Here is a 22,265-nt window from a genome sequence, read left to right on the forward strand (position 1 = left end):
GCTAGATGCTTGGTTCAACCCAGTAGGCCATTTACAATAGGCTGAGAGGATTTTTCCTCTGATGGGAAAAAAGAGAAAGAGGAGATATATAAACGGTAGGCTTTTTTGCATTTGGAAAAGATTCTAAATCATTTGTAATAAGTATTGCAGGTTTCTAGATTATAGAAACTGGTAACTGTAATACAGATAACTTTTTCTAATTTTGACTCTGTGTAATTTACCTGTTTTCAAAATTTTTTTTTTTTTCATTTTAGTGGGGTATCTACTACTGTATGTCTAGTATTGTCTTTTTTGAGACTGTAGTCCATGCATGTGAGAGATCATATATGCATATAAAATGTTACCTGTGTGTGTGACTCCATCCATTAGATGGTTAAAATGATGTACAAAGAAATGTAACATCAAATAGAAATTCACTCACTTAGAAGACATGCTGGGGGGATTAATCGTGTCTCTTAATGAAATAAAACAGAAATTTTTAAATTACCAGCAATAAGGTATAAGGTCAGTGAATAAAATACTCTTGCAGTCACAGTGACAGTGAAGGAATGCCTCTGCAATAATTGGAGTTAAATAAGAGTAGGCTGTAGTGGAGAGAGAGTGTACTATAGAGGTATATGGAATAGAAGCAAACTGGAAAGATAAACTCCTGTTTAGCCTTTAACACTAAAAAAAAAAAAATCTCCGTTAAAATAAAGTTGTCAAACTGACTTCATGGTACAACTTATAATTAATTTTTAGAAATGAATGTTCTGGAATTATCAAGGCCAAAAGTTTCAAAAAAAACATTCAAAGACATAGTTGGGTTTCCTGCTTCTCTACTGCAAGAGTCTTTTCCTCTGCTGTTGTGTATTGTGCTCAGATTTTCCTTGCTCGTCTTCCCACCATTTCTCTTTGGTGGTGTGGTTCTCCTGGCACCACCTGTGCCACCTCCTGGCAAATACGGAGATGAAGAGAAAATCAGGAGGCTATATACTGCAGACTTCATGCGTGGTTTAACCCCATTTCCTATGATGTGCAATGGTAATGAGTAAGACATTAGCTGGGTATGTTTGCTTAATGATCAGCCATTAACAATAGGCATCTAATGCTTATGGTTGAGCTTAGCAGTCAACGTTCACTGAAATGAACCACGCTTTTTACAATAGCTTCTCTGGTGTTATCTTAAAATCAAGGAGGTCTTTGCAAACAATTATCTTTTCTGTATTTGTGTGCTGGTCTGTTCCATGGGAGAAGGGTGTTCGGGGCAGAGGTCCTATAGCCATATGTATAAGGCCACTGGAGGCTCCTGGTAAATACCGACTAAACTGGTAGAAACTGAATAAAACTTAGGTGCATGAAATACAAGGTAATGTATGTGAGGGGTAATAAATATATATTATTATAAAATGATAGCTCAGTTGAAAGTGATAGCATAAAAATGCCAGTTGCTAGCAAGATGATTCAGCACACTTAACATTTTTCATCCACATCTATGTCTGTTTCTTTAAAATACCATTTGTTAAAAATAATTCTGCAGATTATTTGCAGAGAAGTCGGAGGCAGAGGAATTTGAGGCCAAAGGAATGTTGGGGGAGAAGGGGATGAGAAAGAGGGGAGGGAAAGGGGTGGGATTAGTGGGGTCAAACTCCCATTGTGTTATCTACATGTGTTATACATGGGCAGATCTGTACCACTACTGAATAATGGGAAGCTTTCTACTGGAAGCCTGCACAAAAATGTGGTAGTTAGCATTTTAATGTGGCCATAGAAGAAATGAATGGAATTCTATGATTAATTATTAGAAATAATTCCATTCAAAAGAGAAAAGTACTTTATTTTTCCAGGCCATTCGTAAAACCTTATATTGTTTCTAGTTTGGGTTATTTGTTTTCAAATTAGGCACTGAACTTACTGGAGGTGAGTGACTTGGAGGTGATATTTCATTCATCCAGGCCTTTTTATTAATTGTATGTGTATTTATTGTTTGCCATAGTACCTCTTGTTCCTTCATTGCTTCTCTATTTTTGAAACTGTTTCCCAGTTCTGCAGAATTCTTATGTATTTGAGTGCTTGGGTCAGTACAGCCATTCATTTTGTTGCTTTGATGTTAATGTTGGTATCTTAAAAGTATGGCAAAGTGCATTTTACTATATTTTTAATGTAAAAGTTTATAAAGTATGTCTAGATCATTTTTTTGCAAATAACTTTTCTGACTTAATAAAAATTTGAACTTTTTACAAAGTAACAATTCTTCCTTATGTTTGTGTAGGGGAAAATGCAGTGTTGCACTTCTGAATGAGACAGAGTCTGTGCTGTCATATCTGGAGAAAGAGGTAATACGTGACTTCTATTTGAGTAAATATTGGGATGGGTTTATGGGCTTTTATGGCTGTACTTTTAATAAAGGGGCAAACAATACTTTGAAAATCTTTTCTTGAATGGTAAGAGAAAAATTATGTTATTTAAAACACTGCTTTTAAAAGTGTTGCTGGATAAAAATTGACACTCTTAAATGATGATTTTATTATGAATATGGTTGTATTTAGAAAATAATTAATTCGAAGTAATTCATATGGTATCTTACAAAAGAAAAATATACAGACTTTTTCCTGTAGTGGATACTTAAGGGGGAATTCACATGGCTTCCCCCCCCCCTCCCCCCCCCCCCCCCCCCTTTTTTTTTCCTTTTTTCCTAGAGGTGTTCTAGAAAGAAGACTCTTCCGTAGTCAGTGGACAGAGAGAGCAAGAGAGGCTCCTGTAGAGGGCAACTTAGCATAGGAGTTTAATTTTAAGGGCTCTGAATTATTGTATGGAAGGTGTCTCCTCACCCTTCATTTTCTGTGGAAGGAACTTAGGGTGCTTAACCTTACCAGAGGGGAAGAAAATTCCCCAAGAATTTGAAAGATAATTGTCTTGCAAAATACCTTTCAAAATAACCGTATTTTTCTTCGGAGTGTCTTAATATAACATCAGGCAGACAGTGTTTTTTAGCTGAAATTAGCATGTCTTTATTTTTAAATTTCTACACCAAAACCACTGATAATCAGTAAAAATGTTTCTGAAAACAGGACTTGCCCTATACTTCAGGTCACTGTACCAGATACGCCAATACTATTTTTGTGTAAGCCCTTTTCAGACACTGACAGTGTTTTATGCTTTTTGAGACTAATTGATAATGCAAAGTCAGTATGGTAGAGGTATTTAGGAGAGGAAACATGTTAAGTTCCGAAAGCAGTTAACACTAATTCTTTTCAAATCCATTGATATATTTTTCTGTGTGAATCTTATCATTATTGCTCTGTTCTGAAATAACTCCTAGCAATGAGAGAACCTTCAATTAGCCATTTAAAAGTATTCATGAAACGTGCATTATTTAAAATAAGGATTAATGTACCAAACCTGTGCTCTGTAAAAGTGTGCGAGGGGGGTTACTTTAATAATTTCCAAGTGGAAGGTGATACAGATTTACAAACCTAATTTTAAAATCATTATGCTGTTGCAAATGTGTGTTCTTTTTTAGGATACTTTTTTTTATTCATTGGTATATGATCCATCACTGAAAACGCTTTTAGCAGACAAGGGAGAAATCAGAGTGGGACCTAGATACCAAGCAGATGTGCCAGACATGCTCGCAGAAGGTAAATATATGGTCTTTGATTAGTCAAAAAAAATACCCTCATCTTGCATTATTACTTATGCTGACTTTCTGAACTAAACTAATCAGCATAGAGGCAGAGAAAGTAAAATAGTAGGTCTTAGAAAGTTGATGAATACCAGTAGATGTTAGAAAGAAAGGATACTTGAATAGCTGTTGAAAAGACATTGTCCTTTTCAAGGTTGTGCATAACACAATTTAGGCATTCAATGTTTGTTTATTTAATTGTACCTTCCAGTTAGTTCTCTGATATAGGCCTTATGGAAAGATGTTGAGGACCAACCTGTTTTGTAGAATAATGACACGATAACAACATAAGTGAAAAATGTATTCTTTCTCTCCCGTTTAAAACAGGCTCTGCATAGAGAATGTGTGACTCTGTGCCTTCTTATTTTCAAATACTGGCTTTCATCAAAGCATTTTGTCTGTTTTGTAGCAGGACTGAAACAAATGTTTCAAGCCTTGGCATATCTTTAAAATCACTGATATTTTTTAAATTTTATTTTATTTATTTATAATCTAGCACGACTACTTGTGTCTTAGTCCTTTGCTACGTAGGAACTTTATTCTTTTAAACTAAATTTCAAGTACAATGTTTATTGAATGTTTGGATGTTATTTAAGGTGCATGAGCAGCTGTGTCTTATGTTTGCAAATATATTTACTTAGTAAATTTTAAAATTAGCTGGTTTTGTCAGTGAAATGTGCACTCTACATTGAGTGCTAACAAAAGAAAAAGTTTCCTAAGAAGTATCTAGACATAGACACTATTTTGAAGAATCTTGGTATTTATTCCTTAATAAGAAAAGATTTTGTGACAGGAATATCGCTTGCACTAAGTCAAAGGAGTTCTGAATGCCCCAAATACATATATTTGTGACCTTAACTGGTCTCTTTTCCATTCATCATGGGCTTTTTTTTTTCTGCTATACTTTTTCTTTTGTACAAAACAAGTATTACTTCTATAAAGCTTATTTAATAAACTGTATAAAACAAGAATGGTTTGATTTCTGCCAAGTGGCAGATTATTTTGCGATGGATGCTGTTTAATAGCTCACCTGCATTATTATTCTGACTCTTCTTTTAATAACCAGAAATAAACTGTAGGAAGTCTTCTCCAGATTTGTTTATAAGGCATACAGACTTGTTTCAGAACAAGTTTATGACTAGAATATGATACACTGCTATTCTTGCTGTAAAATGTGCCTGTCATGGGGAAACAAATAATTATGTAGATATCCATATGCTCAAGAGGAAAGCTTCCCAGAGGACTAAGAGAAAATGACTGTCTCAATGTGTGTATCAAGTAGCCAGGAAGTATTGATGTGCTTCCAAAGTAGCTCGCTGAATTGTTGGGTTTTCAGGACGAGCTGGGGTTGTCTGCCAGGCAGGAAGTCTTTTCTGCTTCTTAAATTACTAAAGACAGAGCTTAATTATGGAATAGTGAATACTACATATAAAGTAACTGTTTTTCCCATGGAAATTTTACTTACTTTTTTCCTAAAACTAAATTCCGTATTTATTAAAAGTTAAGTTACTAAGTTCTTCTGGAGCTTAACTTTCTGAGTTAAATCCTTGGTTCAGTTAAATGAGTAGATGATCTTTCTCTTATGTCATGAAGACAGGATTTCACTGTGTGTTACTGTCTTGTTTTTCTCACTCCCCATTAACCCCCAAAGTGCAATAAGTGATGCAGTCTTCTTATGTCTTTAGTAGGTAATAATAGTCCATTGGTTATTAAGGTTCAGAAACCAAGTTGCCCACAAACCAAAGATCTGGTAGTATACAGAGCACTTCTTTGGCAGTTTAGTTGGATTAATCTGCGCTTATTTCCAGTGGCTGGTGGAAAAAAGAATTTGGTTTTAGGAGGATAAAAAAACTGAATTATTGTAGTTTTGACTGATTGTCATCTAAACGTTTCCGTAGCCTTCTGACCTCCAAGGAAAAGGAAAAGATGATTCAGCTGTTACTGTGTCTTTATGTAAGCTGACAGCCTGAAAGTTAATCCGTTCACTGTCAAGCTTTTCATTCATGAAAACAAATCTAAACAATGTTTAAATTTAATAGAATAAAATAGATATGTTTGGAAAATGCGGGATTCTGTGAAGATTTCTGAATCTTGAAATAAATTTTTCAGCCTGTATTTTAAAGTGGCTAATGATCTGTACGTCCAAATTATTATGCCATAATGTATGACTCTTTAAAACTAAAAGCCTAGAGCAATCACGTTAAGTTAAAAGAAAGAATTTGGACAACTTCGAGTCAGTTAGGGATCATTTGAGAAAAATTAAGTTTTATGCCCTCTAATAATAGTATTATATAATGAAATAGAAAGCATCGCTAACGTTATTCACATGTAAAATTTGTCACATCAATTTTAATGGAAGTATGCCTTTTTGAAGATTGTTGGTAGGCATATTTTATGTTTACAGAAGATCCCCAAAGCCATTTTAAAACAAAAAAAAAAAAATTAGAAAAATCGAAGATTCACACACCATCAGTTATTTTATTTTAAAAGTTGCTGGCATATAAATCCAATCCAAATGACTGAAAACATGCCAGTTCAGATTAGCTTTCAGAAGACCGGTCACAAAGTGGCTGAAAAATGGAAAAGTTCTTTGAATTGTGAAAGCCCTTCCACATCTTCTATAAACATTAAATTATTTTGATGTAAACACGCTGATGTATTCTAGTAGATAAAAATTCAGATTGCTTGCATTTTGTCTATACTGTGATAATTTATGTTCTATCTGAATGGACTACTGTCTTTTTTTAGTGTTTGTTACAGAACTATATGCTTTTTGTGTGTGTGTGTGAATAGATTTCCCCCCCTCACCCCCCGCACTGATGTTACCATTTTTCCATCCTTGAATAAAACCTGGTGCTTAGGCCAATCTTTGGATAATGCAGCATACCTTCTCCTCCCCATCCCGCCCCATGAGTGAACTGGATAACTTTATATTTCTCTTTAATTTTTGCAATGAATGTTTTCTTTTTAAAAGACTAAAAGTTTTATTAAAATCAAGATACATAATAAAGTATTACAGATCTGTTTTTCCACTTTGAGATACAGTGAATCATAAATCCTTTACACAGTTACAGTAAACAAATACAAACAAAGTTTAAATCTGGTTGAAAATGCTTAAGCCTTGTTCATCTATGCTGCTTTTGTTTGTAGTGGTTTAGCTAAACCGCTTAGATTACACATTTAGTGAAGACTATAACTTGGAGAAAGACCAGATTTCTTTCAGCAGTCTCTTTTATGACTTTTGTTATGAGCATCTTTGGAAGTAAAACTATGATCAAAGTTGTCAGATTCGAATGATATTATGGTTGTGTGAAACCTTTCCTTCTCCCGCCAGTGCCAAGTGCTCCAGTCTTTCTAGACTCTAGTTCGAAGATTTTGAGAGTCTTTTTAGTTGCTCTTAGTACACTGGAGAATAGGAGACTATATTTTGCAGCGTTGACTTAACTTCTGGCTACCATGATACTAAAGAAGGTCCTTTCTCTGCTTTTAACAACACATTCTCCAGTGGCTTATTCTGTGAATATAGCAGTTGTTTATTTTCAAATCTGTTTCCAGTGTGGGGTAACATTCTGCTTCTCTGTACAAAGCAAGAATAAAAAGGTTTATCTCTGAGAGCCAAAGCATGCATTTGGACAAAGTATCTTGTTGCAAGCATCCCTACTCTACAGTCCAGGAGCAAGGTACCTGGTTCTCTGCATGTGGTGGCCAGAAGCTGCTGTCTGGTGCATCCACCTACTGTATTTGATCAACAACTCATAAAATATGTGACTAGTAAGTTCAAAAAACAAAACAAAACCCCCAAACAAACAACAAAAAAACCCTATGCAGTTTTGCTTTGGGCAAGTCATTATCTCATAATGTTCCCATAAGAATGGGAGTAACAGGGAAAAATTTTTTTTTTTTTTTTTTTTTTGCTCCACAGGATTTCTTTTAATGCGTTACAAAAAATTGTCTCTCATATGCCTGCACTGGTCTTTCTGCCTCATGCATACTATCATAGGTCTAATTGTAGTTGTCACACAGTAAAATGCATGACAGCTTAGCTAAACAAATACAGTCCAAGTGTTACTATAGATAGGGAAGCCAAGTGTTTAAAATAACCTCATTGGCCAAATCAGTAATTTCTTAAGTAAAGCTTACTTTTATTTATTCATAGGGTTGTGAATCAGGTAGAAAGACTGGGACGAGGTCAGCAAAGGTCGATGATTGTTCCCCTGTCTGTCAAAGCTTGATTAAAACTTCTGAAGCAAAGGATATTTTCTAAATAAACCTAACAAAGAACTTCATCATGACTGTGTTCTGGTCATGATATGTAAGTCTAGTGAAACTATTTGGAGTAATTATCTGACTGAAAAAAACCCAACCAAACAAAAAAAATACTAGATTGTATTTTCAAGAAAACTAGTAAAATTTGGAATAACTGTCTCCTATGATTTTAAAGAAAATAAGAGAATAAGTGTAAGTTGTTGAAATAAATTTTCTGAGGTTACATTTGCTTTGTCAAGCAATAATGGGTGAACCTTTTGTGTACCAGGATTTGGTAGGACAGTGCTTTGTTAGGCAATGTAAAATGTTTAAATGTTGAAATTGGCATTTTCAAGAAAACTTAGCCCACCAGTGTAACAACTATACTGAATCAGGCCATCAGCTATTTATCCATGCAGAAGATCTTGTCTCTTGTGGTTTCTTAAGGCCTATTAGAAATCCAGTAGGCTGTCACCTTGAGCTTCCTTACATACCTCTATGATCTCTTTGCAGAACGTCAGTAATTATGTGAGGTGTGATTTTTTTTCTTTATAAAAGGCATGCTGACCTATCTCCAGTATATCTTTGTTGAAATTTCTACTAATTTGGCTAGTATAGCTGTGAGCCTTGACAGTGCTTAGTTGCCCACATTTTCTTTAGCCCATATACCCTCCTTCACGCCCTAGGTAACACAAATGGATTTGAGTTCACGTTATCACTATTAGTAGCTATTGTATCCTTGAGTTCCTGTAGAAGTCTTGAGAGGATGCTTGTCCAAACTCAAATAACTTGTTCATGTTCATATTGTATAATTGTTCTGTAGCCTCTCCTACAGATGCTTCATTTTGAGGTAGATCTTTTAGGTCTGTCATGAAGCATGTGAACCTCTCCAGTTTTGTCCAGTCATCACAAATGCAGAGAATTAACTGTTAACAGAGAAATCAAATTAACTTGAATTTCTCTTATTGCTCCCTTTTTAAACAGATCCCATTGCCAAGGTTTTAGACCCTTACGTAGTTTATAGACCTTTTGACTCTATTGATTATCTGAGAAGACTTTAGTCATTGGGATGCCCTCCGAAATTTTGACAATGTTGTAGCAAATAGGAGGATGAAAGAAGAGTGACAAGACTAAAAAAAAAAAGAACCCTACATCTGGTAGTGTGTCTCAATCACAATGACAGTGTTCTTCCTGTGTGGCTTGAGATGACTTTAATTTTGTTCTAGCTGAAGGGAAAATTATAGCATATGAAGGTACTCTTATTCATATATTTCATAAATGTATGAAATTTATTGGAGGATGAAGGGGCTGAGGGGAGCAACTCTGTGGGAAAGACCCTGGTGTGCTGGCAGACAGCAAGGGGATGTAAGGCAGCAGTGTGCCCTGGCAGCAAAGGAGGCCAACAGCATTCTGGGCTGTGTCACCTGGCACATAGCCAGTAGATGAAGGAAAGTGACCATCCCCCTTTACTGATCATTTGTTAGATCATACCTAGATACTGCATCCAGGTTTGGGTCCCCCAATATGGGAAGGTTATTGATAAACTGAAGTAAGTTCAGTAGAGGCCGTCACACTTGTTGGGGCTAGAGCACTTGCCCTGCAAGGACAGGCTGAGGGAATTGAGCTTCTTCAACCTGGAGAAGACGTGGCTTCAAGGGGGGGGACCAACAGCAGTCCCCCAGTGACTAGGGGAAGGTTGTTGAGAAGACAGAGAGGTTCTTGACGGTGGTGCGTAGTGGGAGGATGAGATAAAACAGACATAACTTGAAATGAGAGGTTCAGAATGGCCATGAGCAGAAATTTTTTTCGCATGAGGGTAGTCAGGTGGTGGAGCAAATACCCAGGGAGTTTGTGTCATCTCTGTCCTTAGAGGTTTTCAAGACCCAAGTGGATAAAGCTCTGGTCTGATCTCACAGCTGAGCCTGCTTTGAGGAGGAGGTTGGGCTAGAGACCTCCTGAGATCCGATCCCTTCCAACTTGACCTGATCTGACTATGGTGCTCCAGCATAACAACCTGCTGATGAGATTCAGCCCCCAGTCTTCTGCCTTTTACCCTGGGGAAGTCCTTCTTTATCTGTAGAGAAAGAGTTGGGACTGGAAGTGTACCTCTTGGTAAACAAGCATGTGAGTGGACAGTTGTTTAATCAAAACACCTATGCTTCAAAGGTGATCTTAGGCCACATCTTTTTCTGTGCTTACCTACAGTCATATTTCATTAAGAGAAGCTGCAAGAGAAACCTCAAATTGCTACTTAGTCACCTTCCCTCCAGTGATGATGCTGGGTAGTAGATAACTTCTTTGTATGTGTTCAGTCATTGCCTTTAGCATGCTCAGTTTCAGCTGACTTTTCCATAAAGGCTTGAGACAATATGTTGAGCTTTTGGCAAATCTCAGTCTAAAAATAAAAGGAACCCCTGAAGATTAGGGAGTGCAAACACTGATGTTAAGCTAACAGCATTAATACCTACCAAAAAGTCTTCAGTATAATTAGATTATAATACTGCAATATAAGAAAAAGTATAACATATGCATAGTATGATTCAGTTAACAGAGCAACTACTAACCTTTAAAAATTTTCTCTCTTGTAAAAACATGGGGCAATTTCTGAGATTTAGCACAAAACCACCAGCTTGAAAGTAGATTGTAGAGGGAGTTAACCTCTGAACTTTCTCTGCCTGTCTTAAGTTGTTCACGTGGTTAAAGGGTGTCTTTGGGCAGATAAAGATTCCCAACCTGTGTTACCCTGGGCAGCATCACAGTGTCAGCTGTTCGCAACTATCAGTGTGCACACGCTTACCTGAACAGTGGAAGGTGCCTGGTAAGAACGTTTTACTGCTAATTAATTGCCTGTGTATAGCAGCAGCTTCCGTCAGCTCATCCGGCTCTGCTCATAGTGCCTGCTGTAAGGATTCTGAGTGCTGAGCAAGTAAGTTATACGGAGCTAGAGATCACTGGGTAAAACAGAGGCATGTCAGAGTGGGAAATGTGATGATGGATGCCTGAAGGGTTAGGGTTGATTCGCAGTTGGTGGGAAATTATATTTTAGTCTCCATGCAGAGGTATATGGAAGGAGACAAGCATCAAGACTTTGACAGGTGTGGTGGGGAATGATAAGGTTTAAAGGTTTATCTAGAGAACTGGCTGCTAGTCCTAATTGAGTACTGCCACCAGCAATGGCAAACTGTTTGCAAATCCCTGTTTTAGTTAGCCTGGAGGGCTGAGCCTAGTTAGAGTCACTGTTATGGGGTTGTCTGTGTATTGCTTCGTGGAATTTTTCTCATGCTAATAATGGTCTCCTCCCAGCTGCAGTCCTGTTCCTAGCTCGGTGCTGCTTATCTCTTGTATCTGGATTTAAAAGGAGACCACTGTGTTCTGGGGAATTCTTTATGGAGCAGGGATCCGACACAGTTAGGTACTCTCTGGCTGTTTAAAGCAGTACAAAGAGTTTGGAGTTGGCAAGGAAGAGGACTACCCCCTTACTAAGACACAGAGAGGAAGAGGAATTAGAGTCTCTGAAATGGAGGAAGAAGCAGCCTGTAGGAAAGACGTTCTGTTCAAAGCTTTTTTTTTTTTTTAAATAAATAAAATGATAAACTATATTCAAAGTATCTGTATGAAAACCCAGAGTCCCTCTTGCACATCTGAAAATATCCAGAGAGTGCCTAGAAATAGCACTTGCTGTGCAGTCAGTTCCATTTCTTGAAGGCAAGGCATTTTAGAATTAATGGAGTTCAAGTAGCTGAGTGCTTAATAGGAAGAAGGGGAGTGGTTGGGGAAATTTAAGCTGTAAATTTTGGATAATGTACAGAGAACTTGTATTCAAAACTTCTAAAACTTTTCTCTCTTTTTAAAGAACAAAATAATTCCTTAGAGGTGTTTTCTAATGTCTTCTCTGGTTTTGTGCTTCTTACTGCAACTCAGTTGTAAGAGCACGGAAATTATTAAACTCGGAGTTCAAGCCTGTTAATGTTTGGGAATATTGGAATTCCAGGATTTTAAGCTTAAACATAGTTACAAGTAAAGAGACAGATAAGAAACTCATCTGCATACCGTTTGGATTTTTAACATTATGAAAGTTCAGGATGCTTAGACTCAGTGTATTGTATTTTCTGGTTCTTTAAATGCTTCCCATATACACTAAATTTTTATTTTCATTTAGTACATGAAAAATATGTTTTAGAATAGTGGATCTCAACTGTAATCTCATGAGGAGGGATCTGTTCTGTTACTTCATGGTACATAATACTCCCATTTATTGGAAGAACCACTGCTGAATTTGAAAATCACTCATACTAGCCAGAGACCTGCAGGAGTTGTTTGACTGGTGCATCTTATTCTCTTGTCAAAAGTCTGTGTGCTGGATTATCTCTGTTAGTGTTGATGTAGTTGCAATGATTTCTTTCTGTTGTGAGAAGATAAAAATCAAGCCTTTTTAAAATCAGTAAATGTGAAATATTTGTAGAAGATTCTGTATTCAAATATTTAAGTTAAAAATTGGAGAGCCATGCAATTGTTAGACTCTGAAGACACATAATGTGTGGCTGTGAGAAACGTCTGACAGGATAAACAAATACTGTGTCTTAGTGTCCTGTCAATTTTCAGAAAATGTGGTAATTTGTGCTAAGTGATCAGTTTTATGGCAATTGCTGGATGTGGGAACTGGACACATTAATGCAATAGGCAGTTCTTAGAAAATAAAATTCAGAAAATATTGCCTCTTCTTTCTCGAGTTCGGTATTTCACAAATAATATATGTCTAGCCTTTTAACTGGCTTTAAGAAATCATGAGGGCTGATGATTTTGAGGCCATGTTAATGTTTCCTGTGTGAGTGAACAAAATTGCAATTACAAGAATAAATTAGTGGATTTAGCATAAACCCAGTTGCTTAGGTACAATCATCAAAGCAAGAATTGCTTTTTCTGTACATGCACAGAAGGTGACAACAGCAGCAGCTTTAGGCTCTTCGATGAGCGCTGTGGTGGCACGTGAGGAGAAGATTTTCATGGAAAAAGCCGTCAACCATAAAGTACTTCTTTGGATGGGGTGGAGGAACTAGGTTGTGTAGTAGCTTGCACACCTCTCTTGTTCTACATAGAGCAATTTGGGAGTCCATAGTCTGTTGTCTAAAGCCAGATTTCTTGTCAATTCAAGGATCTAGACAGTAAAGATCTTCACTGGGATCTAGACAGCAGAAAGCAAAGCTCAAATTCTGAAACCAAAACTACCTTCAGGAGCAAGTATAAAAGGAGATGTTTATGCCTAACTTGCATTTGCTTCAAGAAGATGCCCAGGAACCTTGTAGAAATCTATTCCACCAAGTTCAGTGTGAAATGCCTTGAAGCTTCAAAGTTGTTGGAAAATCTAGTAAGTTAGCAGCACAATAAATGATTACTTCAAAATATGTCAGAATATGCCAGAAGCAGAGAGATCTTTGAGGGCGATTGGTTCAACTAAGAGATGATGGCTTTCTATTTTAATGAATTTTTCAGAAAGAATGCGTGGAAAAAAAGATAGAACAAGTAGATTCAGGAGTTCCTACTTGTGGAAGCTGCAGTAGAATACCAGACATAAAAGGTGTTATTGTCCTAACCCAGTAAGACTTACCTTTATGGTCAGAGTAGAAGAATGTTGCCTAGACTTGGTTCATCTCAGCTGAAGATGGATATCTAAAATAGATCAGAGGATGATTAAGGTTAGATGAGATGAATCTTGACAAAGGTAACACACCAGAATAAAACTCCTGTTTGTGTGTACTCAAATATATTTTGTTCTTAAATGGAGTTTCTGTTGGTTGCACTTTTGACTTCCAAGTTTGCATGAATTTTTTTCTGTAAAAGAAGGAACTGTTTCTTGAGGGTTAGCAAATTTAAATATGGTAGTCACTTGTCCAATTTTTTTCTTGTTATTAAGCTCAGTGGAGTAGATTTTGCATAAATAACTGTCAAATGCATGATCATCACAAATAGTAAAATACTCTTTACGGTGATGTTCATGTCAAATTGTAATAGGATTATAATGTCCTTTACATCAGTCTTGTCAATCTGTCTTCTAGGGAGCTGAGTTAGTGATTTACGTGCTGGGCAATTAAACACATGTTCATAGATTTTTATCAGTTTTACTATAAATTAAACAAAGCACATGTAGATGACCTCTTTGTGCCTGTTTTCAGTAAAGACTTCATTTACTTCTGCCTAACCTTGCAGATGCACGGGGAAATCTGTAGTTTAGGGCTGCAGCCACATATACTACAGAAGCTCAGTTAGGTATTTGGAAGCTTTGCGTTATAGAACATAGTGTTTTATGAAGTTTTTTCAGTAATGTTATTTAAAATATTTGTTGCCTTTTGATACAATTCGTTGAGGTATTAAGTGCATGTATAATTTTGATCAAACAAGCAGTTACATGGATTAAGTTAGTTCTTTCCTTCCTTATATACTTACTATACTTATAAATACAATTCTTATGCAATGTGGTAATGGAAATTTCTGGGCTTCAATTCTCAGATCATTCACAACTTCTACTTTAACAGTCAAATGATAAATTAGAAGAGTTGGAAATTGTGCTGTTTAGCAATCAGATCTTATAAAAACTGTTCAACAGTTGAGGTGAGTTATGCGGGTTGTTCTGCTTGGGGATTGTTGGAGTGGTATTTTTTTCCCCGTCCCTGCCCTGAATTGTAAAAGCAGCTCTACCTTTCTCAAGTTTGCTTTATGCTTGAAGAGAAGTCAGTTGGAGTTTTAGTCTTCATAACAAGAGAGCCATGATTTCCTGCTGTCTTTAGCTTCTTGAGGAGACTTAGGCATCTGTTCTCATTCTTTTTCTTTTGTTAGTTATGAACCTATTTTTCAACAACTTAAAGGAAATGGTTAAAGTACCTGTCTTCTCTTTTGCCTTCTGGTTGCAGTGCAATATGAATGGTCTGTGCTGTGTTGTTGGTGTGGAAGGTCGTGCGTGATTGCTGTTGGAAAGATTTCTTTATTAAGAATAGCTGTAGAGCCTTGGCTGAGATTGACTACTTGACAGAACTCATTTAGTATTTGGACAGTCTTACGAAGGGTACAGTTATTTATTGTATGCTGTGTATGTGCTTATTATCCCAACTGATGTATCGCAGTGAGCACTCAAATCACCTTTCAAGCAGCAAAATCTTAGGGTTTAATTGACTTCGCTGGTTTTTTCTACCTCAGTAACTTTGCCTAAATGGACTTATTGTAAGTTCAGATGTTTGTTTCCTTTGCTGTTTTCCTGTAAGTCTGATTTTTCTTTTTAAGTTATTCTGTAGAAAATGAAAAACAAATATCAGATGCAGATGAAATGTGTTTTTTACACTTGAATAAGTCAAAATACATTTTATCCTAAAGAAAAAATTCTTTTCGAAATTATATGTTTAAATTTATGCAAATGAATAGTCCTATTTATCTTTAGAATACTATAGTCACAGGGAATTTGCATATTCATAACATTGAGTTTATTTTTAAAAAAAGTTGCAGGACCAGAGATTTCATTTTAATTTAGTGGTTTTTTTTTTTTTAAGAATACAATATCTATGCATCGTGGTATCCCTCTTTCCAAAACAAGTATTTTAAGTATTGTTCATATTTATATGTAGTATGGTACTGTTATTATTTATACACAGAATCATTTTCACTATGCTTTCCTGAAAACTGTATTACCTCATATGTTATTTTAGGAATTCAGATGAACCATTGCAATCTTTCAGTATTCAGATTGGAATAGGTGCTAGACCACTGTACAGTGTCTGCCAACCAAAACATCATCTAAAATGGGGGTGAGTGGTGGGGAATCTTGGTGCAAGTCACATTGTTCAGGTTTATTCATAGATATCAAAGGAGTACAAGAAGCTAATTCCAAAATAAAGGTGAATTTCAGGTATCTTTTCACTGGTTGAATACTTGCCTTTGAACTGAAGGTGACTTTGTAGTTTTATGCAATATATTAATTTAGGTCATTGCCTTTAGATTTGCCATAAAAAGCTAAAATGAAAGGGCTGACTTTTTATTATTTCATTTCAGTGACAGTGGGGATTCTACCTAAATGTGATTTAATGTAAAGACTATAAAGTGAGGAACGGTGTGATTTTAGGACATTATGCCTCCATGTTCTCCGATCTGTGGAAGTTCCTTTTGCATACTGTTCTGCAGGGTTTGGGGAAAGAGGCAACCTTATTTGTTCCTTTCTTCCAGTACTGGACATTCCCATAAGCCAGCCATTCTTGATGCAGCATTATGGAGAAGTTTGTCATTACTGCGTGGTTACAGTTTAGTTTATTCTGAGCCCAATTGTAATTCTGTCTATTTCTAGGAATTTAGAACATGATGAATTAAAGCTCTTTTGAGTGCTTTGCGAGGTCTTGTCTGTTGATCATCAGTGGTTGATTTATAAGCACTGCAAGGCTGACCACTGAGAGAGCTCTAAGGTCATTTGGAGTTGGAGGCAGTTTAATTTGAAAGGGATTTTTCAAGTGAAAAATGACTGAATTTTTTTTTATACGCTAGAGCTCTAGAGGATAGGAGGCAATTGGGCTATGCATGTTTTATTGGCTTAGAAAACGCTCAGTAGCAGTTCCTGTAGACAAATAATGGGCTTGTATCACCTGGTATCTTTCATTTGTAGTTTCTATACATGTAGTCTTTATATAGTCTGTTTTTCATTTCTAGTCTTCATACATGTGTTATGTTCATAAATTGAGTTTTACCATAAGATTTGTGTAAATGTACAACTCATTATCTGAATGACTAATTGAAATCTTGGATATACATCTGTTAGGCAAGCTAAGTGGGGGGAATTGTTCTGCAATTGAAAGGTAAACAGATAATTTGCCTTTTGCCTACACTTTTAAAATAATCGAAGCTTTCTCATGTTACTTTAATCAGAGAAGTTATTTGCACATAATTCAGTTTTATTTTTTGCAGAGTTGAGTGTAAGTTTTTGAGCTTTTTTTCCTGGATGATTTTTGATTATCAGTACTGGCGAGAATCACAAATCATTTAAAAAAAAAAAAAAAAGTAATAATTCTATGTCTGCACAGCTTTTATAGTGAGAAAGGTTGTAATTTCTGTTAGTTAAGACCAACAGTCAGCTGTGGTTTACCATGAATTCAGTTTATGCAGAGTTGAACTCATTAAGTGTCAGTAGATAAAGTTTGTACATCCATCTGAAAGATGTCTTTCCTCCTATACCTCACGTAAAACTTACTTTCCCAGTGGCAGTTACTAAGACATTTTGTAACCAGCTTTCTCAGTTAAGCTGTACGTGCCCCCCCCATCAGTTGTTTGTCAAAAGCTGTGTGATGTTTTGTGATAATTAACCTCTGTGTGTGAATGTATAGTTCATTTTATGCAGAATGAATATGCTGAGTGTTTTAGAGGGGAACTAGTGAACTTTTCATTGAAGGAGAAAGCTCAGATTTTACTTGAGACAGGCTTAATGTCTGGAACTTTGTTCATAGCTAGACAGTATGAGAAAATCCAGTGTGATGCTATTTTTCTCATCTGTAAGTTAGAGAAAAAGTTTGCAGACAAGCCATCTAAATAGCAGCATGAGAAGGTGGTTCATGAATTGAAACCTCTTTTTCAGTGATTAGTTGCCTATTTTTACCATGTGACATAGCACATGAAGCTAAGTTCAAAAAGACGTTTAGGATTACCTGCAGTTAGTGCACTGCCCAACAGTTCCGACAAAAATCTGCTAAATGCTGTATCTACTAAATCTGATCCTGTATTTCAATAACAGAAATTTCATTGTGTTGCATGCTGAACTGGACTAAGGGAAGATAAGAACTGACAAATATCTCTCTTCTGCAGCCTTGCAATGTAGCTAAGAGATACTCCTGTTTCACAGGTATAGAACTGAAGCACAAAGATTAAGACACTGAATTTACTTCTTAGATATGTGTCAAGCTTTAAGAATATAAACATCTACACAGGCCTTCATGTTTATGTGCTTAGGTTTCTAGTGACTGTGGGTAATTAATGCATGAGTCAAAACTCCTGGCTGATTTCAAGAGATTGTATCAAGCCCTGAATGAATTTCCATAGTAGGAGGAACTCTGTGGTACAAACTATGGGTCTGTTGTCCAGCTGCTGTCCATGGATATGTCTGCCTTCTTACTATGACCAAAAAATCACAACTACAGATTTTCTGTCCCATGTGATTAAGGATCCAGAAGCTGATACCTCTGTTTTGCGTATCATGAAAGATGGATTCACTCAGAAAGCTGAGCACTGCAGGTGTTTAGTTTATATGTTTGGATTGAAGTGACTGCTAAATTACTTGTTGAAAAGGAGAATAAAAAGATATTTTGAAAAATAGTGCAAATTGTGCAAAATACAAAAAGGAGACACTGTACCTGACAAGTGGCGTCTCTAAAAACTGTCCTCCTGGCTATTTTTCAGTCAGAAACCTCATCAGCTGTTTGTAATTAAAAGTGGAATTGTCATTGTTCTCCTGAAAACCATTTTTTAAAAAATCCAACTTTTCTAGATTTCATATTTCAGTTTCTTAAAAGGATACAATATTGCAGCATTGTTGTATATCTGTAAAATTAAAAGACTTGCACTCTTAAGAAAATGTTCATAGTTCATATTGCAAGTTATTTTCTTTTAGTTTGATATGTTGTAAGAAGAACATAGAATCATGCTGAATCTAATGTACTAATTACGTTGGGGGTATTTATCTGCAGGAAGTGAAGTCTAAAAGACTAAGTAGATCTTTAATTTCTTGCAGTTCATCTTAATTGCATTCATTTAAAAGGTGCATTTGATTTACTTCTGTTTTGTAAAATTTTTCTTAAAATTGTCTTCTGGGGGGGCATATCATGCTTTCCTCTGTTTAAAATGACTAACTGAAATGCAGAACTTAATTTTTTTGTTGTTGTTAAGAAGAAAATAACATTTTGCTTTTTATTAGAAGAGAACCATGAGAAGTAAGGCATTGAATGATTGATGAGGAGAAAAACAAGCATTTCTGGCCATCTACTAATGTTTTCCAGTAAAATTAATCTTCAGGATTAGATTGGCTATGATAAAATTATAAGCAGCATTCAAAATAAATTGGATACACTGGTATGTCATACCAGCCATTCAGAAAAATAGCCTAGCACTTCTCAGAAGCTGTAATTGGTATGTTGGTGGTGGTGAGGGAAGGTAACACTTGTAAAACAGAACCTGAGAACCTTCTCAGATGCAACACTGAAAATGTTAAAAGTTAAACTCCCCCATTCTGTTTGTGTCCTGGAATTTGCAATATAAGGAACTGATACTATGGCAACGTTGATACCTGTTCAGTTTGAATTTCTTATAGTTCTGTGTCAAATTCAACAATATAAAAGATAAGTGTAGAGGTATTAACAGAGAAATTGCGTCTTAGTTTTAAAGGGGTCTGCCACGTTAAAAATCCTGTAGTGTAAGGTGCAGGCATGATTAACTAAGGACAGACAGCTCAAGGAAAACAGAGGGGTTTTTATAATTACTATTTTGAAAACAGACCTGTGGAAAGAAGACCTGTTTATCTTATGTGATCCTCCTATATGGATTCTTTCAGTACATTCAAAGGAAGTAAACAAAATTTTTATTCCTGAAATCAACTTTTCAAAGATTTCTACAGCGCCACTTGACTGCCTCCATGATTTCATCTGTTTAGGTTACTTTTCTTCCTGTTTAAGTGATAATATCCTGCCATTTAAGTGGAAAATGAGGAATGAAGCGTTTTTTGTAAGTGTGGTTTGGCAGAGACCACGTATCTTCTGGAAACCTCTGTGTCTACCATTGTTGCAGTAATATTTACTATTGCAAATATTATATTATATGTGTTTGGATTCTTTTGGTATAGATATTCTGTTGCTCGTATCCTATTTATGTCTACTGCCACTACAAAATACTGTTTGACAGTATTTCAGATTTACCTTTATCAAGAGTTATAACAACATTTTGTAGTAGCAATTGTTTAATTACCTCTAATTGAAGTAAGATGTGTAGTATTGCAATTTTTAAAATCTTTTTGCAAACTTGATTCAGGAGAGTGACACGTTGTGGTTGAATACTCATGCTGTGCTTGTATGATGTTTTCTCTTTGTGAGGAGTATACCCTGCCTGAGTATTGTTATGATCTCCAGGATATGATGTCCTGAAACAGTTAACTAACATTAAAGATATTTAAAAACTATATATTAACAGATTGAAATGAAGTGCTCGGAGATTATTTATAAAATGTAGAACATCACCCACAATGTGTCTGTCACAGATGGAAAAAATGATTATATTGACAGGTGTGTAGTCCATTGAATAAGTTTATAGACCTAAAATCCTACCCAAGATTGCCAGAAATTAACAATTTGTCTCCAGTACTGGATGTGAATTAGCTTAAACAGAAGCAGAAGTCCCATTAGGCAGGCAATTCTTTATTGCCTTCGTATCAGAAGAAATTTACTGTGTTTTTCTGAGAATATGACTGTGAAATTTGTTCCTGAAACATTAGCCAGACAGCATGGTGCAGTTCTGACTTGTGTATTTGGTAGGGATAAATATATACCACATTTTCATTTCCTTCCAGAATGAATGTGCTAGAGAAACTTGCCATATATGATCAGATTTCAGAAGAGCCAGTGCTTGGTTTGCAGTCTGCTTCCAGACTCTTAAGTGTACAGGTTATTTCATGTCTTGATGATACTGTGCATGTTTAGACTGGCTGTTTTCATTAAGTCATAAGAAATAGCACAGACTAAAGTGATCTTCTGTGTGCTCAGAGATGTACCTACACAGCCTAGATTTTCAAAGGAAATGGAATGGCTGTATTTGAGAACAGGTGTTTATTCTTGTAGTAGCTCATAAAAGTTAGAGACAAGTACTGGCAGCCAACTAAACATTGGGAGTTTTTCACATGTTCACTGAAGGAAGAACATGCTCGTATTCTAAAATACGAAGGAAAGACAATGATTTTAACTTTGCTGTTGTCATCTGTTGTGGCCGCATCCCACAGGTAAATCTTCGCATACTAGTAGTTGTGCCTACTTAATCAGCCGTTCTCATTTTGCAGTAGAAGTTATTGGTGTAGTAGTCAAGCCAAGGTTTAAGCTTCCGTATGAATGTGAATCATCGTAGCATCTTCACGCTTCACTGTTCTTCCAAGCAGTATAAATGCCATACTCTTTTAACAGTGAATACGGGGCAAATTAAATTTTGGAAACCACCACCATTGTTTCGGCCACGTGCATGTAGACAAATTGCTGTTCAAACAAATGGAGTTTGGAAATGATGAGGTAGTATATAGTAACTTTCTTGTGCTGTAGCCTTACATATTATTTCATAAGAGAACATAACTAGTCAACGTACACAGCAATTTTAATAGTATGATTTGTGTTAACAATACAGATAATGTAGTGGCTGAGAGCAAGAGGTGAAAAAAGTAATGTAGTAGACAGCATTTTTCATAATGATTTTTGTTTTGGGGGCATAGAGTACAAATTGGATAGAATTTAATTGCTAAAGCTGGTTAAGTGTAAAATTAATTTTAATATGGCCCAAGTGAAACAGTAACTTTTATATAGTAGAGAAGCAATTTAAAAAAAACGCTGGTTACTTAGGTTATGGTTTCAAGTTTATGATCACATTTTATTGAAGTTCTTTGATACTACGCCTCCTAAGAATGCCTCCTTAAATTGAAATGCTGATGTTAAGGGAAGATATTTATTTTACTGATGCTGCATTATGGTATTTAAATGGATAACTGCTGATTGTTAAGTACTGTGTGTGTGTATTTAAAAATGTACAATGTCTCTTTTAAACATAGTACAAGAAATACACAGAGAAAAACATTGTGAGTAATAAGTGTTTTGTCCCATCTACCTTTTGACAGGAGAATTAGATGACAGAGAACAGGCAAAGCTGGAAGTAAAAGTATGGGATCCAGATAGCCCCCTTACTGACCGTCAGATTGACCAGTTTTTAGTTGTAGCACGGTAAGATTAAAATCCTCTAATAAAAAAAAAATTCCTTTTCCTTTTCCTACTGACTATTTATTCCCCTATATCGTGTTACTCAACTTGTTTGCCATTTTGTGAGCCCTTCTCTTTCCCACAATTAGCTAAAAGAGAAAATCAGACCATAACATTCTGCATATTTATTGACGCTACCAATACAGAAGAGAGAAAAAGAGAATGAGTTTTGGAATAATGCTACACTCCCTGTTTTCAGGTTATAGTAGAATTTGATACTTTAAATGTAGACATCAGTCTGTTTTCCCCTCAGAGTAAATGAAACAGGATTTCAGTGCTAATATTTCAGTTTTGTATTATAGTACTTGGAATTCCGTAGTGTCAAATAAAAGTTAAGAGTAGAA

At 35.9% G+C, this 22,265-nt stretch overlaps 1 protein-coding gene across 2 annotated transcripts in view; it reads left to right on the forward strand.

The window, feature by feature from the left end:
- Positions 1 to 22,265, forward strand: part of MTA3 (metastasis associated 1 family member 3) — a 142,967-nt gene that overhangs the window by 35,915 nt on the left and 84,787 nt on the right. For both annotated transcript variants that reach the window (XM_050893420.1, XM_050893421.1), the window contains 3 exons: positions 2,252 to 2,315; positions 3,503 to 3,620; positions 21,783 to 21,885. In XM_050893420.1, coding sequence (XP_050749377.1) covers positions 2,252 to 2,315; positions 3,503 to 3,620; positions 21,783 to 21,885 — 285 coding nt within the window. The remainder of the gene's footprint in view (positions 1 to 2,251; positions 2,316 to 3,502; positions 3,621 to 21,782; positions 21,886 to 22,265) is intronic.

The sequence above is a fragment of the Gymnogyps californianus genome, chromosome 3 (assembly GCF_018139145.2).
Source record: "Gymnogyps californianus isolate 813 chromosome 3, ASM1813914v2, whole genome shotgun sequence".
Taxonomy (NCBI): Eukaryota; Metazoa; Chordata; class Aves; order Accipitriformes; family Cathartidae; genus Gymnogyps; species Gymnogyps californianus.